Source organism: Oncorhynchus masou, chromosome 12 (assembly GCF_036934945.1).
Source record: "Oncorhynchus masou masou isolate Uvic2021 chromosome 12, UVic_Omas_1.1, whole genome shotgun sequence".
NCBI lineage: Eukaryota > Metazoa > Chordata > Actinopteri > Salmoniformes > Salmonidae > Oncorhynchus > Oncorhynchus masou.
The window spans coordinates 35,726,074-35,748,978 of NC_088223.1; the positions used below are offsets into that span (position 1 = coordinate 35,726,074).

The 22,905-nt window shown below is 42.2% G+C and overlaps 1 protein-coding gene across 3 annotated transcripts in view; it reads left to right on the forward strand.

Moving 5' to 3' along the window:
* Window positions 1-1,158: 1,158 nt before the first annotated feature.
* Window positions 1,159-22,905, forward strand: part of LOC135549942 (collagen alpha-1(XIV) chain-like) — a 96,999-nt gene continuing 75,252 nt past the window's right edge. For all 3 annotated transcript variants that reach the window (XM_064980342.1, XM_064980343.1, XM_064980344.1), the window contains exons 1-5: window positions 1,159-1,263; window positions 3,976-4,101; window positions 7,745-7,861; window positions 11,484-11,624; window positions 11,798-11,890. In XM_064980342.1, the coding sequence (XP_064836414.1) occupies window positions 4,011-4,101; window positions 7,745-7,861; window positions 11,484-11,624; window positions 11,798-11,890 (442 nt within the window). In that variant the 5' untranslated portion in view covers window positions 1,159-1,263; window positions 3,976-4,010. The remainder of the gene's footprint in view (window positions 1,264-3,975; window positions 4,102-7,744; window positions 7,862-11,483; window positions 11,625-11,797; window positions 11,891-22,905) is intronic.

Genomic DNA, 22,905 nt, shown 5'->3' on the forward strand with positions numbered 1-22,905 from the left:
TTAACTGTCCATTGATGAATGAGCACTAGTTTGATGTGAGATGGTCTAATCAAAACAGCTATCCCGAAGTTACTCAAATAAGTAAACTTAGCTGTTTTGATTAGACCATCTCACATCAAACTACTGCTCATTAATCAATGGACAGTGTGTTTGGAACCATTTAATAAAAAAATGAATTGTGTGAAACATTAAACTTGATTGGATATTCATTAAAAAAATGTTTAGGCTGCACTGGAGTGCCATCCTACTCATAACACCAATGTGGCAAATTCGGGGATAACCTGCCAGGGACTCTGACCATCAGTTTAAGGTTAAGATTAGGGCAGGGGTTAAGGTTAGGGTTTTCAGGTAGGGATGTCCCAAGGATCCTGGATTCCACTGGGCTTACTTCCACAGGCATTAACACATTTGATGTGGTCAAGAAAGGTATTTTTAACAAAGTTACTTTCCAGAAATAATTTTAGCCCTTACCCAACCAATCAAATAAAACGTACCCTGATGGTACATATTTTGGTTACATAAGTATAAGATTGATAGACACTTTCATACATGTCCCATTTCATATTTAGCCAAGAACAACTTGCTGCACCCTGATGATATGACAGTCAGATAGATGGAATGCAAACAAATAATAGATATTATAAATTGAAACCTAAAATTGTTGACATATTCAGATTTTGAGAGGACTAGGCTACTCGGAAACCACTCATGTAGCAGGTTCACAGGTAAATATGGTTGTTATAGGCCTACGTAACAACACGAATGTATGTGTGTGTGTATGTAATATAATAATAATAATAATAATATGCATTATGCCAAGATGCCATATGGCTGGCTGATTAAGCTACCTAAATGTTTCAGCCAAATCAGTACATTCTCCCCTAAGAGGAACGAACAATTGCACGCGCTCGTGCTGACCAGAAGCGCGCGAAAAATACATACCTGAAAAAGAGCTCGCAGACGAATGTTAAAAACAGGTAGTCTGCCCCGCGGGCGGTCAGACATTTATCTGCCTCTATCGAGATTTAACGAGGTGAAGGAATGAATAGCTCAAGGAATGGGTGAATGATTGGCGCAAGGGATGGGGGAATGAATAGCTCAAGGGATGGGTGAACGAATAGCAACGCGGGATACACCCACTTTCGCAAATCTGACACTGAAGAAGCGTGAGCTGAAGATAGTTTGCCAACAGCCGGCGAAGGAAGACACGCATGAAGGGTCCATTTGGAGCAATACTACCTGTAAACTAATGTTTTGAAAAAGGTATGACATATTTTCTTTAGTTTGGGATAAAGTCAGTGTTTTATGTCTACACATTCAAAGTAGAAGTGGTAGGAAGTGGAACGTCACCTGTCAGTGGTGGTTGTGGGGGCGCGTTTGACAATTTATGCAAATTTGGTTTTGTCAATTTACTTTATCTGTTGTATTTCGTCGATACTGTTTGTTTATCTAATTTATAATTAAAATATAATGTACAGTCGTTTTCAATGTTTTCCTAAATCTGTAGGCCTACACGAACCATCATCGAGGGTAGTTGACTTCTACTGTGCTTTGCCTGTAGGTTACTCCTGCAATTTCTCAAAATGCAAAGATTAGAATGCTATTTATTAGCCGAGGAGAATGATTAGGCATGGCGAATTGAAGTGCTCTTTGAAATGTCAGCTAGCCTAATGATGAAGTATTCCTGTTGAAATGTTTGCATAAGTTTGAGATAAAGGTAAAGGTGTGACATCATCTTTTTTTTACACCCTCATTTAAAAAAAAAACGAATTCATTTTTCATAATTGCATGCATTTTATTCCTGCCACGGTACTCTGCAGGATCATGCCACGTTTCAAAGATCATTTGAATGGTTTATGGGTGTCAGTATGGTTATGTCAAAGTTTAAATGCTTTGATGAGTTCGTTGTTTCCAAAGTTATTTGAAATTTACTTGGGAATGCACTTTTGTATCTACATTCTTTGAAGTTTATTAATAATATGTATTGTATTGTTCTATAACTTATAGAGATATGCATCTTTCCCTTTCATGATGATTAATTCATGTGTTTGATGTATTTGATACCATTCCACCTACTCCGCTTCAGCCATTACCACGAGCCCGACCTCCCCCAAAAAAGTGCCACCAACCTCCTCCCGTGCTAGATACATGAGCTCCAATACGATACAGGAACAATACGTTTTAGTTTGAAATGATTCCATGCGAATTGGTTTGATTAGAGAATGAGTCGAAGCGACTTGGTTTGATGTAATACGATACGATGCACTAACATTTGTTGCGTAAACACGTACATTTTCTTTTCTAAATTAAAATCTGCTGCTGATGGAGCTCATGAAATGGGCCTCTCTGAGCTGGATTTGTGTGTGTGTGTGTGGTGTGTGGTGTGTGTGTGTAAATTATGTATGTATATGGTGTATGTACTATCTAGGCACCTTAGCTGAGCCATAAGGGAGACAAGGCATCTACCATCCCAATACTACTATCAGATTTGGGGGCAATGTAGCCTAGGTTTTTTGTCCACCCCCCCCACTTTGGTTCTGAAATTGTCACCCACTAATTAACATGTCATTTTTGCAGATTATGTGTTTGAGCTACTAATGTATATTAGTTGTTTACAAATTAGTTATGACATAGCCAATGAATTTATTGCACAACTTTGGATTCCACCCCATCTCAAAATGGAATTGTTTTGACCATTTGGAAGTTTTTACTGAGGGATCTTCTCTTCACCTCTTGCTTTGGCCATGCAGTGTGCCTCGTGTGATTACTGTCCTCATTATGAAATGATCAACTTCACCTTGTGTATCTACAAATAATTATATACACTGATTGTTTAAAGTAAAACTACCAAAACTATTGCTGATGGTGAACCTGAACAATACAAATAAAATCTATTGTAGTAAGCCCTGTTCAGCAGGTATAGCCAGATGAGAGTTTCCACTGGGTACAGACCTCAGTTCAACGTCTAGTTTTGATTTACATTTGGTTGAGTTTTTAACTACCGTGAATTCAACATCATTGGATTACGTTTAAAAGATGGGTTAAAAAAAGACAAAATGCCCTTACGTTAATGACTTTTAGCAAATCCAAACAGTTTTCCGCGTTGATTCAACATCATCACATTGCTTTTTTGGGGTTGAAATTATGAGGAAACAACACTGGGTTGTGTCTCAGGTAGCTTAATTTTATACCGGTAAAACACCATTTTCAAAAGCACATAGATAACAATAATCTAGCAAATTCAATAGGTTGTCACTCAACTAATAATGCCTAATATCACACATGCAAACCATTTTAATGTTTGAATTCTGAAGGTGCCACACAGATGTGCAAGATCAGGAACATGCCGCATACCTCGCATTGGTCAGCATGCGAATCTGGGCACAATGTGCTGTTTGACTAGACTACTGATATTGCCTGGGGTTGTTCGGCATGCAAAATGACATTTAGATCAATGACTGTCAACACAGTTACATCTAGTTCGACAGTGAAGGAGAGGACGCATCAGTTGTCACAAAATATTAGGTTTTTGGAAGGTAGAAAGAATGTAATATGAGAAAAAAAAATTGTGAACAGGCGATTTGTAATGTTGTTACATTTGGACCTGTTTGGGGTCCACAAACCTACGCACTTAACCGGGGACCTATGCATATCTGTGAATTGTTACATCCATAAGAACTAACTAATTCCATCCCTTATTTTGAAAATGCATTAAAGGGATAGTTTGAGATTTTCAGTCAAGCTGTTCCAGTTCTAGACTTCCAGTTATTGCGCTAACGCTATTTAGCATTGGCTCGCGAAACTACCTCTAACTTACTTCATACTGGACGCAGACACATAAAAATGGTATCCAGAAGTTCATCTGACTCTGGGAAGGTATAGATAATTGTGAAAACCCAAAATTATCCCTTTAATAATGGAAGTAATTTTTTTCTATAACATCAAGCATTGTCATTCCCTTTAATGTCTCCTCAGGTTTTCTGAGCTCCCCTCCTTTACCAGTGTGAAGGATGCAAGCTATAGGACTGAAGATGTGGGTATGGAGTCCTCTACTCTGTCTGGTTCTTATCTCTCTCTTACCTGTGCAAGCTCAGAGTCAAGGTAAACACAATCGTATAGGCTGCTCCTTATCCTCTGTCTGGTGTGTGTCTTTTTGATGTGCAGCTTTTGTCGAAGCATTTGTCTTTGTGTTGCTGTCACTTTGTGATTATTTTACTTCAAAGGGAAAAGTCACTATCTACTGGTATATTGGCACATTTTTGTGTATAATATCACATCATTAACATTCCATTTGCAGTCGACTCAAGTGCTTTCAGAATTTGCTTTGACATGAACTACCTACCCTTACTGTATATATCTGCCTTTGACCTTAACCTTGTTGATGCGAAGAAGAACAAGAACTGCATCCTCAAACAGCTGCAGTTTGTTTATCTGGGCTTGTCTTGACACCGTTGCCGTCCTCAAGTGAAACAAACCACAGCATTCCTGTGCTAAGAGTGGACTCTGCGCTATGCTAACCTGGGCTACAGTATAGTGCCCCTTTGAGATGTATTGTATCATTACACCTTGGACAGCATCCATTAGTTGTCGGCAGAAGCCTTCTGTTCTGAAGAGCTGCCCTCTGGTTTAAGATAAACAACCTGTCCCTTTACAGGTCTGGGTGGCCTGTCAGTTGGCTTCCATAGAAGTTTCCTTCAAAGTACAGTACACCAGAGAGGTTTAACTGAAAGCATCCAGACCTTACGGCGATCAACAAGGGAAGGAGGTCTGGTAACACAGGCCACAGTCACCCAACGGCATGTGGCCACATGCCCATCACCCAATATGCCCCTCCTTATAATCAATCAATCAAATGTATTTATAAAGCCCTTTTTACATCAGCCGATGTCACAAACTGCTATACAGAAACCCAGCCTAAAACCTCAAATAGAATTCAATGCAGATGTAAAAGCACGGTGGCTAGGAAAAACTCCCTAGAAAAGCTGGAACCTAGGAAAAAATCTAGAGAAGAACAAGGCCCTGAGTGGTGGCCAGTCCTCTTCTGGTTGTGCCAGGTGGAGATTATAACAGTACATGGCCAAGATGTTCAAATGTTCATAGATGACCAGCATGTTCAAATAATAATAAGCACAGTGGTTGTAGAGGGTGCAACAGGTCAGCACCTCAGGAGTAAATGTCAGATGGCTTTTCATAGTCGATCATTCAGAGTTCGAGACAGCAGGTGCGGTAGAGAGAGAGAGTCGAAAACAGCAGGTCCGGGACAAGGTAGCCCGTCTGGTGAACAGGTCAGGGTTCCATAGCCACAGGCAGAACAGCTGAAACTGGAGCAGCAGCACAAACAGGTGGACTGGGGACAGCAAGGAGTCATCAGGCCAGGTAGTCCTGAGTCATGGTCCTAGGGCCCAAGTCCTGCATGAGAAGAGAGAGAGAGAATTAGAGGGAGCATACTTAAATTCACACAAGACACCGGATAAGACAGGAGAAATACTCCAGATATAACAGACTGACCCTAGCCCCCTGACACAAACTATTGCAGCATAATTACTGGAGGCTGAGACAGGAGGGGTCGGGAGACACTGTGGTCCCGTCCGACGATACCCCCGGACAGGGCCAACCAGGCAGGATATAACCCCACCCACTTTGCCTAAGCACAGGCCCCACACCACTAGAGGGATATCTTCAAACCACCAACTTACTACGCTGAGACAAGGCAGAGTATAGCCCATTAAGATCTCCCCCATGGCACGAACCCGAGGGGGGGCGGCAACCCGGACAGGAAGATCACGTCAGTGACTCAACCCGCTCAAGTGACACACCCCTCCTAGGGATGGTACGGAAGAGCACCAGTAAGCCAGTGACTCAGCCCCTGTAGTAGGGCTAGAGGCAGAGAATCCCAGTGGAGAGAGGGGAACCGGTCAGGCAGAGACAGCAAGAGCTGTTCGTCTCTCCAGTGCCTTTCCATTTACCCCTTGGGCCAGACTACACTCAATCATAGGACGTACTGAAGAGATGAGTCTACAATGAAGACTTAAAGGTCGAGACCAGGTGTGCGTCTCTCACATGGGTAGGCAGACAATTCTATAAAAATTGAGCTCTGTAGTAGAAAGCCCTGCCTCCAGCTGTTTGCTTAGAAATTCTAGGGTCAATAAGGAGGCCTGTGTCTTGTGACCGTAGAGTATGTGTAGGTATGTACGGCAGGACCAAATCGGAAAGATAGGTAGGAGCAAGCCCATGTAATGCTTTGTGGGTTTGCAGCCCTAGCATTAACAGGAAGCCAGTGTAGAGAGGCTGGCACTGGAGTAACACATTTTCACAGATTATTTAAAATGCATTACACTTTCCATGTCTGACTTGTTCCAAACTTCCCATGGGTGCTTGAGGCCTCATAAACCCTCACCAGCCTTCTGGCTGTTTGCAAAAGACAGCTATGAAAAATATATATAAGAACTTAACCCTATCTTCACACAGGCAAGTCTTTTGTCTTGGAGATGTTGTACTACTAGTTTGTTTTGGAAATGTGCAAATGAATGCAACAAGTCTCTGAAGGTTTAAAAAAAAACATACACACAAACAACACAATTTCTAATTCTCTCACTCGGGGAAGCGACATTCTTCAGAGAAGAGGTATCTTTTTTTCAGAGAGAGTTAAGCCCTGCTGAATACCCACCCCCCATTTTCAGGTTGGTGAGCACGGTACAGAATGATCATTTGCCTGTTTGCACCATGCACCATCTTCGGTCTCTTTACCTTCTGATGAGTTACCTCTTTCTATGCGCTTGATTGTATTGTTTCCATACCTACATTAATGTCTGAAGGTATTTAAAGAATACATTGCCAAAATATATCTTGCCTGCTCTTAATGAGGACACAAACAAGACAAGTTTGTGTGACTGTTTGCAGTCTTTTCTGTTGTTACCAAATTGGATGGGGAATGTTTTTTTTTGGGTGGTTTGTTTGTTTTTCTTTGGGATTTGGTAATGCCTATTACTGCCTGATGTGCAGAGCTGATGGGATGTTGACCCAAGAGGAAGTGGTGAAAGTGGTATATCGCTCTACTTGCAGATAGATATCTTCTTGAAGACAGGAATAAATGCTATTCCAGTGCCTTTCAATTTGTCGCTGCTGCAATTGAAAAAAAAGGCACATTCTCCTCTGAAAAGGCCTCAAAGTAAAGAGCACACTCTTTATAATACAATCTCAATTCGACTGCTCCGGTGAAATGCAATCATGATGAGATCGGGGATGGTACTTTGGTGCTGAGATAAGTGCTTCACAAAAGACCCCCCGCCAAAAGAGATATGAGAGCTATCAATGGCAAAGGAAGGGAGAGAATGTGACTTTGCTTTTTTGTGACATCTGTGGTACTCTTTGAATCTGTATCTTTTTAATTGGCCAAGATTCAATCTTTTAGGACTGTTGAAACACAGATGGAGAGTGCCTGTTACCTCGCCAAACACTGGCTGGAGTTCAATCGAACTGTTTCATAATCACTTTTAACTGGGGAATCTCGAGTTTCATGCATTTCCATTGGCAAAAAATCCCCAAACCCTTCACACTCTGCTAGTTACTGAATTTGGAGATTTTTTTTTTTCAAAAAACATTGGTTTTTACGCCTCATTGAACTCCAACCACTGTCTTGGTGTCATTAACCATGCATTCAATATTACGTTTGAATACTATATACAAATGCTTCTTGAGTTAGTCAGTTATTGTAAAGCTGTGTTTTCTGTCTTTTTTTGTCTAGTTGCCACCCCACGAAGACTTCGTTTCAAAGTCCTGAGCGCAACCCAGCTGCATGTGTCATGGAAAGAACCGAAAGGAGAATTTGAAAGCTACAGATTTATTTATAGCACACAGTCAGGTAAGGTCCAGCAACGAGAACGAACGATCAAGTTACGATTTGGCCCTGAAGGAGGCTGTCTAACTTATGTTGCGTGTTTCACAACAGCTTTATACTTGCAGTGTAGAAAACATAATTACATATCAACTAAACATCAGATGATAATGTAATCGGGTTATTACTCATCTCCTATGACATGAATGTCTTCTGGAAGTTTGACTATAGTCATGATAGTTGGAGTAGGAGTTGAAGAACACACAGACTGATGGGTAATAATCATGAAGAAAAGAGGAGAGTGGCACACACTTTTGTACACCCATTTTCTTATTGCAGTGAGAGAGCCAATGTTTTTGGCGTGCACTTGCAGTAAAGAAATAGGAGTACTTCAGAGTGTGTGATTTTCCTGTATTTTATAGTCACAATGAGAAATGAACCCCAAACATCGATTTTGTAATCTATAATAATCACTATGATTGATACACCTATTAGGTGACTCACTGTGTAGTACAGCCTACCATTTCACTTCTCAAGTAGTTGTTCTTAAGGAAACATATTAATAAATGGCCCATTCTCAATGTATAGATAGACTCCATGACATTCTACCATGGATTTTACTTTGTCCTTATTGAAGCTGTAGCTTCAGTGGCTTGCCTGGCCTTGAGTTGGTGTTGATCAAGATAATGGAGTAGCGTCAGATAAGACTCAGTGAGCAGAGCAGAAGCAGCTGTATCTAAACTGCCTGAGGCCAGCCGGGGCATGGGACACAATCTCATCCCACCCCTGGCACCCTGCTGAACGAGCACATTTCCCCACCAAGCTGGCTTCCTCTGGTGAACTGCTCTTCATGCCAGCTGCAGAATGGAGGATATTTCAACCTTTTCTTCTAGACCTGGGTTCAAATAGTATTTGTTTGTCTTTTTAAATGCTATGAGCTTTTGATCGAGTCTACCTGGAGTACGGGTGGCGAGGCTTGCCCTTTTGGGGCTATTCCATTGGTTCCTTTGCACCAGACAAGCTCAATCTAGCGCAGCTGAAGTATTTTAGTATTTTAAAGAAAACTAATGCTATTTGAAACCAGGTCTGATTTCACTCTTCTCTCTTTCTCTCCACCCCTGCAGTTCAGTGTTTGTCATTGCTCAGAATGGCATTCCAATTGCGGAGTCAGTCAGAGTTTTTATATTACGTGTGGGTTGAAATGGGAGCTCCTGAGAGAGGCTAGTCAGTGAGCCTTTGTTCGTTGAAGAAGACTTGCTTTGACAGAGGGTGACACCCGCAGACATACACAAATCATCATGATTGGGGTGGAATTGAATGCAGCACTGGATTGTGGGTAGTAACTCTTACTCCCTTCTCCAACACTTAGGGCTCTATTTTAACAAACCCAATGTAATGGTAAATCTTAGCACTGGCAGTAGCTCTATAGGTTTAGGGGTGTGTCAGAAATATTTTTGCTATTTTCACAACCAGAATTATAGCCGTAGTAGCTGGTAGTGGCACGAAAGGGTTAGGGTTTGATTAATACATAAATTGGAGGTGTGATGAGGGCTTGGCCACTCACTGGCCAATCAATACGCTTCATGGCTTAATACTGCATGCAGTGACAAGTTCTTTAGGTTATTGACAGTCTTTGCATTGCTGTCAATTTGGCAGGGGGCACGAAATATTCTCATCCTAGTTCATTGTAGATTGATATTACATGTATTAAATAGCATATGCTACAGTAATGAGTAATTGACAGTCAACATTGTTGAAATTGGCTTCAACGAGCATAGGCCTAAATGTATAAATTTGTTTTGTATGTGTGAGGCATGTTCTCAATAAGCAAGATATAGCCTAGGCCTACCCTTGATATGGTGTTATAGGACTGACTGAATAATTTGAATATGTTTTGACGGAGCACGTCTTTGGTAGCCAGACAAGAGGCGCTCTTTGGAAATGGGGATGAATACAAGCTGAATGGAGTCTCACTGCATTTAGGCCTATGTGAATTGTGAATAATGCAAAAGCATGATGGCAAAAGCTTCACAGGTAGACCATTATTTTAGAAACCCTTTATCGATAGTCTCCTTGGCTAATGCATGGCCAGGATAAGAAATATAAATAAAAAGGGGATATCCACTCACATTTTTACTGCTCCCAAATATTATCTATACAGCTTTGGTGATTAAGATGTATTTCAAAGCGGTCTTACGGGCCAAACCCTTAATCAATAGTCTTGGGTACTTACTGAATGCATTGGGCAGGACAAAAAAAACAGCCTTCATTGAGAGGAGGGGAAGCAATGCTTGGATGTTAATCAAATGAAAGGAAATGAGGTTGAGGTTTAGGGACACAAAAAGAACACCTCTCTTGTTCCATGTGCATATTTGCGCATATGGTCTCTGTACATCACGGAAGGATAGGCTGCGCTTCTGCTGTCAAAATCCAAGACCAGCTTTTGGTTAGTCTTAAATATCCCCACCAGCGCTGCCTGAAATTGGCACTTTGGTGTACGTTTTTAAGGACACACTTTGCCACCCCTCCCACCTCAGCGCAAGAGAGCTCATATAAGAAAGGTAAATTACCAATCCTGGCGCATGTGTTTGAAAGTAGCACTCTCATCTTCGTCAGGTTTCAAAATGCACATTGACTTGACTGTTATAAGATTCAGGGTAAGGTAAGTGTGACCACTGTGCATTTCTGATGCATTATGTATCATGTATACGGAGTGTGCTGTATCAACACAGACATTTTGTTGAAAAATATAAAACAATCAGTGGTTTTCAAGTATGCTGTGGTACATTCAGAAGTATTGGTCAATAATGCCTATGAATGACCTATGATGGACACACCCCCTCATTACATAGTTTTTTGAATCATCTTTAAACAAGATCTGGCAAGGTATGACACCCCCATTTCTACAACATGCCCACTCACTTCCATTTGCAACGTGTTGCCTTCAGGCCATGCAAAGCAGATGTACCATAATTGTAATAAAGGAGGAACTGTAGGTGTCAGTGAACACGTGAAATATGAGTGTTAAATGTCATGATAATTGTAATTCCGTAGTTCTGTTCTGATATGCAGAACAAGAATGACGAAACCTAAGGTCAATGCATAAATAGTATATTTTAGCTACTTAGCTACATTACCTTAAGTGCTTCAGTGCTCTGCCAGTGTCAATTGATCTAAATGGATTTTGAATCACTAGGCGACACTGTGAGTGCATTCTCCTGTTTTTTTTTACCAACAGCCCTGATAAGTTGTTTTTGAAGAGAGAGACAGTTGAGTGAGTCCAACTGAGGTTCTTCATGTGCTGTGGGTACTGCTTAAAATAATTCAGGTGTGTTGGAGCGCGGAGGCCTCTCTACTTGTCCTGCAGCAGCCGTTTAGCCACTGACTAGTTCTGTTACTGCCAATATACCCCCGTAGCAGTAGTATCTTTCATTGCGACCAGCACGTCAACTCAACATCATTGTCATCCCTGACATTTCACCTGAAAAGGAGATTACAAAAAAGTTTAATTGAAAATGTTTTTTGTTTTTTTTACTCTTTTTATTATGATAAACTAATTTTCATTAGAATGCATTTAATAAACAAATCAGAACACAAGGGAAACCAATTTCTAAGTTTGGTCTTGTTTGTTACTTTCTTCCAATTACAGATGCAGAGGAGACTGAACTAGAGATGACAAAAAAGGAAGCCAAAGTGATCATAGACTTTGACCCCAGAAAGTTGTACACAGTCAAGGTCACTGCTGTGAAAGGTGCTCAGGAGAGCAAGCCACTTCAAGGAACATTTAAGAGTGAGAAGAGCCTTTTAACATTTACAACTTATTCTATGATTTCATGAGGTTGTTTATCAAAGGAACTAGTTGATCTGTGTGATTGCCATTGTTCTAACATATTTGACAAAATGTATTCTACAGTATAATGTGTCAATGGAAATGTGTTTGGTTTGTTTCTGCCCAACTTTCAGAGCCTGACAATGAGAATGTACAGCCCCAGAATGTACGACCCAAAAACCAGAAAGACACCAGTGTCACTGAGGAGAACAATGAGATATCTGAAGGTAAGGCGGAAGGTATGAGTGACCAACCTCTGAAATCTGGAAATTGCTGTGGCTCAGTCTTCAAATCGCAATTCAAAACCTGGATTTCAACCAGGATCTCAGCATAGAGAAGATTCATTTGACGACACACAGGTAAGTTTGAGCTCCAGGGGCCTCTTGGTTGGTGCTGAGGCTATCCCTGGCGGTGGAGTGGACTGCTGTACATTTGTCAATGGGAGTGGATGCTACAATTAGAAAACATTGCCCTTGTGATATTTTTGTTTGAACTTTTCTGAAGAAGAAAGGCCTTGAATGTGATCCTCATTCCCACTCGCTCTTTGGAGAAACAACTGCAATATGCTTCATTTCAAGTAGACTTTGAAGGAAAGTTCAGGGTTGGAAAATGGTCAATTAAAAATAAGCACAGTACATTTCAAAGCATTTTGGAGCAATTATCTATTTGTGATTGCTGTGTTGCACAAAACCAAGGTAAACCTTAACTATTTTCCTTTTAAAATGAGCATGACATTGTTATAAATCTGTCATGACAAATGATCGCCCAGGATCTAAAAACAGGAATGACAAAGTTTACCAACAGTCATCACGAACCACCAAACATGGTTGTAGATGTCTATACAATTTTCAGAGAAGAAACATCAGTAGAATACACACATACATTACATCAAATAAATAGTGCAGTAACCCTGATAGAAAGCTGTAGTGTCATAGGAGTCTACAGCCTTGTCTCAGGGCTAATACTGAATCGGAGGATTCAGCCCCAAATGAAATAAAACCTTTACCCTTACAGATGTTATTTATGCAATAGTTGCAGAGGTGTTTTAACACTTGTTCAAACAGATAAAAGAGATGTAAGGGACTAAGTATTGATTCTTTGCAACGGATTGATCTCAAAGTGTCTGAACAGAGTTGTCTGCAAGAAAACTATTTTCTGCCACATTGCAACTTGCCTGTATTCAGCGTTATTTAAAAAAAACAGGGATTTTGTAAGAGCTGTTGGTGGGCTGAAACAGGCTATTAGTGGGAGATTTAGGAGTTTGTTTTCAGACAAAGAGCGTAACAGTGTTTATAAAACTCCTGTGGTGTGTGTGTCTCATGGCGACCTGGACCTCGTCTGTGTTTCTGGCATAAAGAGCTATGATTTGGCCGAGGTGTCAAAAAGTAGTTGAGGGAAGGCTTTGCAATTATGGAATGTGGTGTAAGGATCCCTGTGGTGCTTTGAGATCTGCGATGGATCACCTGCCGTCTCTTAAAATGCCTATGGGTAAAAGACAGAAGGGGGAAACTAACTCAAGATATAATGATGCTGCTTTGGTTTCTCCCTCACTCCATCTTCTTTCTCTCTTTTCCTCTTTCTTTTCCTCTCAAGCTCTCATTTATTCCTCCTCGCTGTTTCTCTCCTTTTTCTCTTTCTCCCTCCCTCTGCACTCTCCCTCGCTCTATCCATTGCATGTAGACAATTGACACAGGCAGCTATCTCCTTGCCCACACTTGCAGAATACCGTTGCTATGTTATCGTGGGGCCCGTTCAAGGATGTCTCCAGCCTTGGTAAGTAAACCCCCTGTAGCTCCCTGCCTGCTTGCCTGGTCCCAGGAAGGATACTGGACCCTGATATTGATGCCCTAATTGAATATTCTGGGGCAAAACATCTGGGGCCACTTCCGGCGTGGCGGTGGTGTCATAAGGGACATATACAAGTGATTAAGGCCAGATGACTCATGCGTCACCATGGCAGCGCTTATGTTGTGCAGGGGCTCGGGGTTCATTGACACATTATTGAGCAGAAAAATGATTGCTGTCAGTCAGTTAAAACATAAAATGGCGTAGTTTATGTATGACAAATTTATTTTCAGCCCCTTTTGGCTCAAGAGGAATAGACAGTTATGGGCATGTGCTGTGTGGTATATTACAGTGCCATAACATTATCATAGGAATTACTTAACCTCTTAATTTCATTCCAGTTTGTGCTTCCAATGCCAGCTTTTAGGTATATTCTATAGGCAGCAGCATAAACAGTTACCAGTATATCTTAACGGATAACCGCAACCAGTACCAGACCATATCCTCTACCTTTCAGCTAGACTGCTTTCAGTTCCTGCTACCTGCTCAAGTTAGCATTACCTTATCTGCCCTGTCGCGTTGGGGTCAAGGAAAATATTACGCCTCCTCAATGTCCCTTAACTAGCAGGTGGTTGGGGAAGTGGTACACCAGACAGTATTACGCTGCGATGACATGTCCCATTTGTTTAACTTTAATTACACGGTCATTTGTTCACACGGAGGCAATTGGACCGTATCCGGAGAGGCCGGCGAGATAATGAGATCACAGCTTGCTCCTGATGTGCCCCACTCATCAGGGGACCCTAACGAGCTGTAGTGTCGCCCCCAGGAACCACAGGTTATATTTTAAGCATGAAAGACTTTTAGTGGTCTCCAGTAGCCTACAGACAGGGCTGCTTAGAGGACAGAGAGGTTCTCTCTAGTCTCATGAATAACAGCTAAGAGATGTGGACAGAAGATATAATGGTAGTGGTATCGTTTGAGGCCATGTTTAGTGAAGGAGGACATCGTTATCTTGCTTTTCTGTTGGTTAAGATGTAATTGAATATCTGTGCAGTAGTGGATAAAAATGTGACAGTTTGCACTAATTCAGCACTAACAGGCATGGATTACTTTCCTAATTCTCTTGGCTGTCTGGAAAACACAGTGTTTTCATAAGACATAAGAACAACACAAGGTAAAATAATATAGCTACAGTATCTCTGTAACCATGGGCACAGTCACAGACATGGTTTTGAAGGCTGAACTAGTACAACTGTTGGACTTCTCTGTTCGGTGTCAAAGGCACAGGATTCCATCAATGTTCATTTATAATTCCTTCTAATTAATTTGTTTGGTAACAGGCTGTATAGTACCTTTGATATTCAGCCTTTATGCTGTCCATTTAAGACTTGCAGGAAAACTGTTAAGTGAAAATAATTTGATGGACAAATGGAGCATTGGAACTTTTATGCTGGACACTAAATCAAATCAAATGTATTTATGTAGCCCTTCTTACATCAGCTGATATATCAAAGTGCAGAAACCCAGCCTAAAACCCCAAACAGCAAGCAATGCAGGTGTAGAAGCACGGTGGCTAGGAAAAACTTTCTAGAAAGGCCAAAACCTAGGAAGAAACCTAGAGAGGAACCAGGATGTGAGGGGTGGCCAGTCCTCTTCTGGCTGTGCGGAGTGGAGATTATAACAGAACATGGCCAAGATGTTCAAATGTTCATAAATGACCAGCATGGTCAAATAATAGTAATCACAGTGAACAGGTCAGGGTTCCATAGCCGCAGGCAGAACAGTTGAAACTGGAGCAGCAGCACGGCCAGGTGGACTGGGGACAACAAGGAGTCATCATGCCAGGTAGTCCTGAGGCATGTTCCTAGGGCTCAGGTCCTCCGAGAGAGAGAAAGAAAGAGATAAAGAGAGAATTAGAGAGAGCATACTTAAATTCACACAGGACACTGGATAAGACAGGAGAAATACTCCAGATATAACAGACTGACCCTAGCCCTACTACTGGAGCATAAATACTGGAGGCTGAGACAGGAGGTCGTCAGGAGACACTGTGGCCCCATCCGATATTACCCCCAGACAGGGCCAAACAGGCAGGATATAACCCCACCTACTTTGCCAAAGCACAGCCCCCACACCACTAGAGGGATATCTTCAACCACCAACTTACCATCCTGAGACAAGGCCGAGTATAGCCCACAAAGATCTCCGCCATGGCACAACCCAAGAGGGGGGCGCCAACACAGACAGGAAGATCACATCAGTGACTCAACCCACTCAAGTGACACACCCCTCCTAGGGACGGCATGGAAGAGAACCAGTAAGCCAGTGACTCAGCCCCTGTAATAGGGTTAGAGGCAGAGAATCCCAGTGGACAGAGGGGAACCGGCCAGGCAGAGACAGCAAGGGCGGTTCATTGCTCCAGTGACTTTCCATTCACCTTCACACTCCTGGGCCAGACTACACTCAATCATAAGAACCTACTGAAGAGATGAGTCTTCAATGAAGACTTAAAGGTTGAGACCGAGTCTGCATCTCTCACATGGGTAGGCAGACCATTCCATAAAAATGGAGCTCTATAGGAGAAAGCCCTGCCTCCAGCTGTTTGCTTAGAAATTCTAGGGACAATTAGGAGGCCTGCGTCTTGTGACCGTAGCGTGCGTGTAGGTATGTACGGCAGGACCAAATCGGAATGATAGTTAGGAGCAAGCCCATGTACTGCTTTGTAGGTTAGCAGTAAAACCTTGAAATCTGCCCTTGCCTTAACAGGAAGCGAGTGTTGGGAGGCTAGCACTGGAGTAATATGATCACATTTTTTGGTTCTAGTCAAGATTCTATCAGCCGTATTTAGCACTAACTGCGGTTTATTTAGTGCTTTATCCGGGAAGCCGGAAAGTAGAGCATTGCAGTAATCTAACCTAGAAGTAACAAAAGCATGGATTAATTTTTCTGCATAATTTTTGGACAGACAATTTCGGATTATTTCAATGTTACTAAATGGAAAAAAGCTGTCCTTGAAACATTCTTGATATGTTCGTCAAAAGAGAGATCAGGGTCCAGAGTAACGCCGAGGTCCTTCACAGTTTTATTTGAGACGACTGTACAACCATCAAGATTAATTGTCAGATTTAACAGAAGATCTCTTTGTTTCTTGGGATCTGGAACAAGCATCTCTGTTTTGTCCGAGTTTAAAAGTAGAACATTTGCAGCCATCTACTTCCTTATGTCTGAAACACAGGCTTCCAGCGAGGGCAATTTTGGGGCTTCACCATGTTTCATTGAAATGTACTGCCGTGTGTCATCCGCATAGCTGTGAAAGTTAACATTTTATTTTTGAATGACATCCCCAAGAGGTCAAATATACAGTGAAAACAATAGTGGTCCTAAAACGGAACCTTGAGGAACACAGAACAATTGATTTGTCAGAGGACAAACTATTCACAGAGACAAACTGATATCTTTCCGACAGATAAGAGCTAAACCAGGCCAGAACTTGAACGTGTAGATCAATTTGAGTTTCCAATCTCTTCAAAAGAATGTGGTGATCGATGGTATCAAAAGCAGCACTAAAGTCTAGGAGAAGGAGGACAGATGCAGAGCCTCGGTCTGACGCCATTAAAGGGTCATTTACCACCTTCGCAAGTGCAGTCTCAGTGCTATGATGGGGTCTAAAACCAGACTGAAGCATTTCATATACATTGTTTGTCTTCAGGATGGCAGTGAGTTGCCGTGCAACAGCTTTTTCTAAACATTTTGAGAGGAATGGGAGATTCGATATAGGCCGATAGTTTTTTATATTTTCTGGGTCAAGGTTTGGCTTTTTCAAGAGAGGCTTTATTACTGCCACTTTTAGTGATTTTGGTACACATCCAGTGGATAGAGAGATGTTTATTATTTTCAACATAGGGCCAAGCACAGGAAGCAGCTCTTTTCAGTAGATTAGTTGGAATAGGGTCCAGTATGCAGCTTGAAGGTTTAGAGGCCATGATTATTTTCATCATTGTGTCAAGAGATATAGTACTAAAACACTTGTGTCACACTTGTCACACTTGTGTCTCCCTTGATCCTAGGTCCTGGCTGAGTTGTGCAGACTCAGGACAACTGAGCTTTTGAGGAATACGCAGATTTAAAGAGGAGTCCGTAATTTGCTTTCAAATGATCATGATCTTTTCCTCAAAGAAGTTCATGAATTTATTACAGCTGAAGTGAAAGCCGTCCTCTCTTGGGGAATGCTGCTTTTTAGTTAGCTTTGCGACAGTATCAAAAATACATTTTGGATTGTTCTTATTTTCCTCAATTAAGTTGGAAAAATAGGATGATCGAGCAGCAGTGAGGGCTCTTCGATACTGCACGGTACTGTCTTTCCAAGCTAGTTGGAAGACTTCCAGTTTGGTGTGGCGCCATTTCCGTTCCAATTTTCTGGAAGCTTGCTTCAGAGCTCGGATATTTTCTCTATACCAGGGAGCTAGTTTCTTATGACAAATGTTTTTAGGGGTGCAACTGCATCTAGGGTATTGCGCAAGGTTAAATTGAGTTCCTCAGTTAGGTGGTTAACTGATTTTTGTCCTCTGACGTCCTTGGGTAGGCCGAGGGAGTCTGGAAGGGCATCAAGGAATCTTTCGGTTGTCTGAGAATTTATAGCAGGACCTTTGATGCTCCTTGGTTGGGGTCTGAGCAGATTATTTGTTTCGATTGCAAATGTAATAAAATGGTTGTCCGATAGTCCAGAATAATGAGGAAAAACATTAAGATCCACAACATTTATTCCATGGGACAAAACTAGGTCCAGAGTATGACTGTGGCAGTAAGTCGGTCTGGAGACATGTTGGACAAAACCCACTGAGTCGATGATGGCTCCGAAAGCCTTTTGGAGTGGGTCTGTGGAATTTTCCATGTGAATATTAAAGTCACCAAAAATTTGAATATTATCTGCTATGACTACAAGGTCCGATAGGAATTCAGGGAACTCAGTGAGGAACGTTTTTTAAATTTTTTTATTGAAAATGTTAGCAACACCTCCGCATTTGTGGGATGCGCGGGGGATATGGTCACTAGTGTAACCAGGAGGTGAGGCCTCATTTAACACAGTAGATTCATCAGGCTTAAGCCATGTTTCAGTCAGGCCAATCACATCAAGATTATGATCAGTGATTAGTTCATTGACTATAATTGCCTTGGAAGTGAGGGATCTAACATTAAGTAGCCCTAATTTGTGATGTGAGTTATCACAATCTCTTTCAATAATGTCAGGAATGGAGGAGGTCTTTATTCTAGTGAGATTGCTAAGGCGAACATTGCCATGTTTAGTTTTGCTCAACCTAGGTCGAGGCACAGACACGGTCTCAATGGGGATAGCTGAGCTGACTACACTGACTGTGCTTGTGGCAGACTCCACTAAGCTGGCAGGGCTGGCTAACAGCCTGCTGCCTGGCCTGCACCCTATTTCATTGTGGAGCTAGGGGAGTTAGAGCCCTGTCTATGTTCGTAGATTAGATGAGAGCACCCCTCCAGCTAGGATAGGGTCCGTCACTCCTCAACAGGCCAGGCTTGGTCCTGTTTGTGAGTGAGTCCCAGAAAGAGGGCCAATTATCTATAAATTCTATATTTTGGGGGGGGCAGAAAATAGTTTTCAACCAGCGATTGAGTTGTGAGAGCTCATCACTCCCCCTAACTGGGAGGGGGCCAGAGACAATTACTCGATGCCGACACATCTTTCTAGCTGATTTACACACTGAAGCTATGTTGCGCTTGGTGACCTCTGACTGTTTAATCCTAACATCCTTTTTGCCGACGTGGATAACAATATCCCTATACTCTCTACACTCGCCAGTTTTAGCTTTAGCCAGGACCATCTTCAGATTAGCCTTAACGTCAGTAGCCCTGCCCCCTGGTAAACAGTGTATGATCGCTGGATGATTCGTTTTTAATTCTAATGCTGCGGGTAATGGAGTCGCCAATGACTAGGGTTTTTAATTTGTCAGAGCTAATGGTGGGAGGCTTAACGTCTCAGACCCCGTAACGGGAGGAGTAAAGACCAGAGAAGGCTCAGCCTCTGACTCCGACTCGCTGCTTAATGGGGAGAACCGGTTGAAAGTTTCTGTCAGCTGAATGAGCAAAGCATTTCCCTCCAGAAGACATGAGAAAGTTGTCCGGCTGCGGGGACCATGCGAGGGGATTTATACGAACGTTACTATCTGTACTTACTGGTGGCACAGACGCTGTTTCATCCTTTCCTACACTGAAATTACCCTTGCCTAAAGATTGCATCTGAAGCTGGGCTTGCAGCTCAGCTATCCTAGCCATAAGGCGACCGTTCTCCTGTATATTATGAGTACAGCGATTGCAATTAGAAGGCATCATGTTAATGTTACTACTTAGCTTCGGCTGTTGGAGGTCCTGACAAACCATGTCCAGATAAAGCATCCGGAGTGAAAAAGTTGAATGATAAAAAGTTGAGTGAGGGGAAAAACAAAAAATATAAATGGTAATTAAAAAGTAAAACCGTAAAGTTGTCAGGTAGCAAAGTAAGGTTAGCAACAAAACACACAGCAGCACGTAAACAAGTTTGCAAGTTGTGACCGGAAATGACAGCGATCAGTCAAAAAATGATGAGTGAGATAGGGATACTAGTTATACTACTTCCTATTGAGACAGGCATTGTGTCATTCATAGGATGGTGTTATGACAGGTTTTATAACAGTTTCATGGCAAAAAGAAATACCTGGCTGGCTCGGTCAGTCAGCTTGTTGTGAAAGGAACCCGTTTACTCCAAATGGCTCTAGATCAGGGATAGCCAACATTGATGGGGTTGGAGGCCACAAAAAATTCTGAACTCATCTTGAGGGGCCGCAGTGGATCACGGGGCTGCGTACCCACAACCATTTAGCTCTAAGCTAAATTTTGTTGGGCTATTTGAGTGACTGTCAGTGACTGACATAACAAGAGAAAAACTGCTGATGCACAACCAATTTTCAAAATTGCACCTTGTGTATTCTACTATTGATCCGCGGACTTACAAAGGGGAGCCGCGGGCCTCCAGTTGCCCATCCCCGCTCTAGCTGATGGATACATTGCATACCACTGCAAACTTACAGCATTTATTATGTACAAAATCAGCAATAAATAAACAACTCAACGCAATTTAATTTCCCCATGCTACAAAACCATGATGAATCAACAAAGCATGCATCATCGCAGACGGATGCACTGTTCATATAGCCAAATTGAAAGTGAGCAAAAGAGGGCTGTAGCCTAGCCAGAGAGAGTCTGGGATTCCATTAATGTAAGTGCAGGCTTTACTGAGTTATGAAGCATGGAGCAAAAGCTCCATCAATGTAACTTGACATTGAAACAGAGTCATTTGGAGGGGATAGGAATGTGACAGGTGACAGATGCTCTCAGGCGGGTAGGCAGGCACCAGTTTAAAGGTACCTAGTTAACCCCCGCCAGAGAGAAGATCCCATGTGATTACGTCCATATGGTCTGGAGGAATTGGCCTCTGTTGACCAGCATCATTCATCATTCATTACACTTTCTGAGAGGTCTCTCACACACACACACACACACACACACACACACACACACACACACACATTCTCACTCTTAAACACACGCACACAGGTCCTGTCACATCACCCAACACTTCCCGTCTGTTGTTAACTGTTTCTAGCGACAGAAGTGCATTTGAATATTCGCAGGATGCATCTGGCTTACAGTAATTTCCCCCGGGTTCCCACGACAACGTCTGAACGATGTCACATTGTCTGTTCATTGTTTGTTCTCTGCCGGATGATGCTGACAGATGTTACTTGTTAATCTTCGCTCGATCGACAGCGTGGCCCTTTCTCCATATGTTGCATCGCCTCACAATCACAAAGCCAATACCCAGAGGTGAGGTTTTACCTGTTCCACTCTGCCCCAGTCGCTGTAGTCCCATCACTCACTGGGAGTGTGGCCGTATGGCCTCTCAGCTTAACATCTTCACAAATAGGCTTATGATATGATGAGGTATGGTGGAAATATGCAGACAGAAGGCCATATTTTCTGTAGACACATTTTGGATTTTATTGGACAAAAGGCTTTGAACAAGGTGATTTTTCTGTCACAACAACCTTTATCAGGCAGAGGCTGAAGTAGATTTTAAGTTGATTCTTTTAAAAATTACCCATCGAAAGACATTAGCCTATACCTGCATTGTTTATAGAAATGCGTGAGGGAAAATCCACCTCGACCCCCAAGGGAATAATGAATGCATACACCATCCCATCACTATTAATAAGGCACTGCCCATATCTAAACCCTTACATATTTCAGCCACATATTCCAATATTCCATATACTAGTATAGAATTAAGAGACAACTAGCTTGGCTATTTTGAGGCTTGTATTTATTGCCTCTTGTCTGTGAGATGCCTGTGGGAGGGAAGCATGGAGATTCCTCATGATGGTATGGTCTGCATGATTGAATTATTCTCCTGTATGGTGGAGCTCCTCGAAGACAGCTCCTGTGAATAATGTCAACCCTATGAGACGATTAGGGTTTGATTTGCTACTGAGGTATGGGGGAGGGTTGGTGTTGAGCTCCACTGGCTGATCACATCTATTATTGTCAGAGGGAGCTACAGTAGTTCGTTTGGAGTTGTTGCAGTAGTTGTAGTTGCATACATTCATGGTATATGTGACAGGATTTTATATTCTTCTTACTTGATTATTTATAGGAATAAATGTGTGTGTGCGTATGTGTGTGCGCGTGTCACTTTTGTCATAAGTAGCTTTCACTAATCCATCACTTTAACGCTGCAATTTGTTCATACTGTAGATGAATGAGCAGACCTTTGGGGATACCTGCCTATTGGACACACACGTGTGGAATCTGCAACTGGCTTCTGCACACAACTATTTTGCCCTTTCATGTCTTTGAAGAGGAATGTTAGGCCCTTAGCTTGAGGTTATGGTGTCTTCTTTCCTCTGTGTGTGTAAATTACACACATTATAAATCTGGATGGGCTGAGAGAAAGGTGCATGGACCAGCTTTGACATGGAGAAATGGGAACTCTTGGCTCCCTCTCCCCCTAGGCGTTACCGCAGTCGCCTTAACCCTGACCCCGCCTTGGCCTTGACTGTTGACACTGTGACCCGTCAGAGCCACAAGTGCCTGAGGTTCTCCACTAATAGCTATGTTCTAAAATAATCTCTCCCTCGCCCCTTTCTCCATTCTTACTATCCAACTCTCTACTTTTCAGTATCCATCTCTCTCGCTCTCCCCCCTATCTATCCACCTGGCTATGTTTGTTGCCCTGCTATTAAAGGCACTCAGACAATGCTCTTTCACTCAGTCCAAAATTGTTCCCTCCAATTGAATGTTCAGAAACATTCAGAATTCAATTTTGGGAGGTTATGGGAGGTTGACACACAAAGCACTTTATACTGTAAAGTTATTTGACGTTTTACTTCCTTTA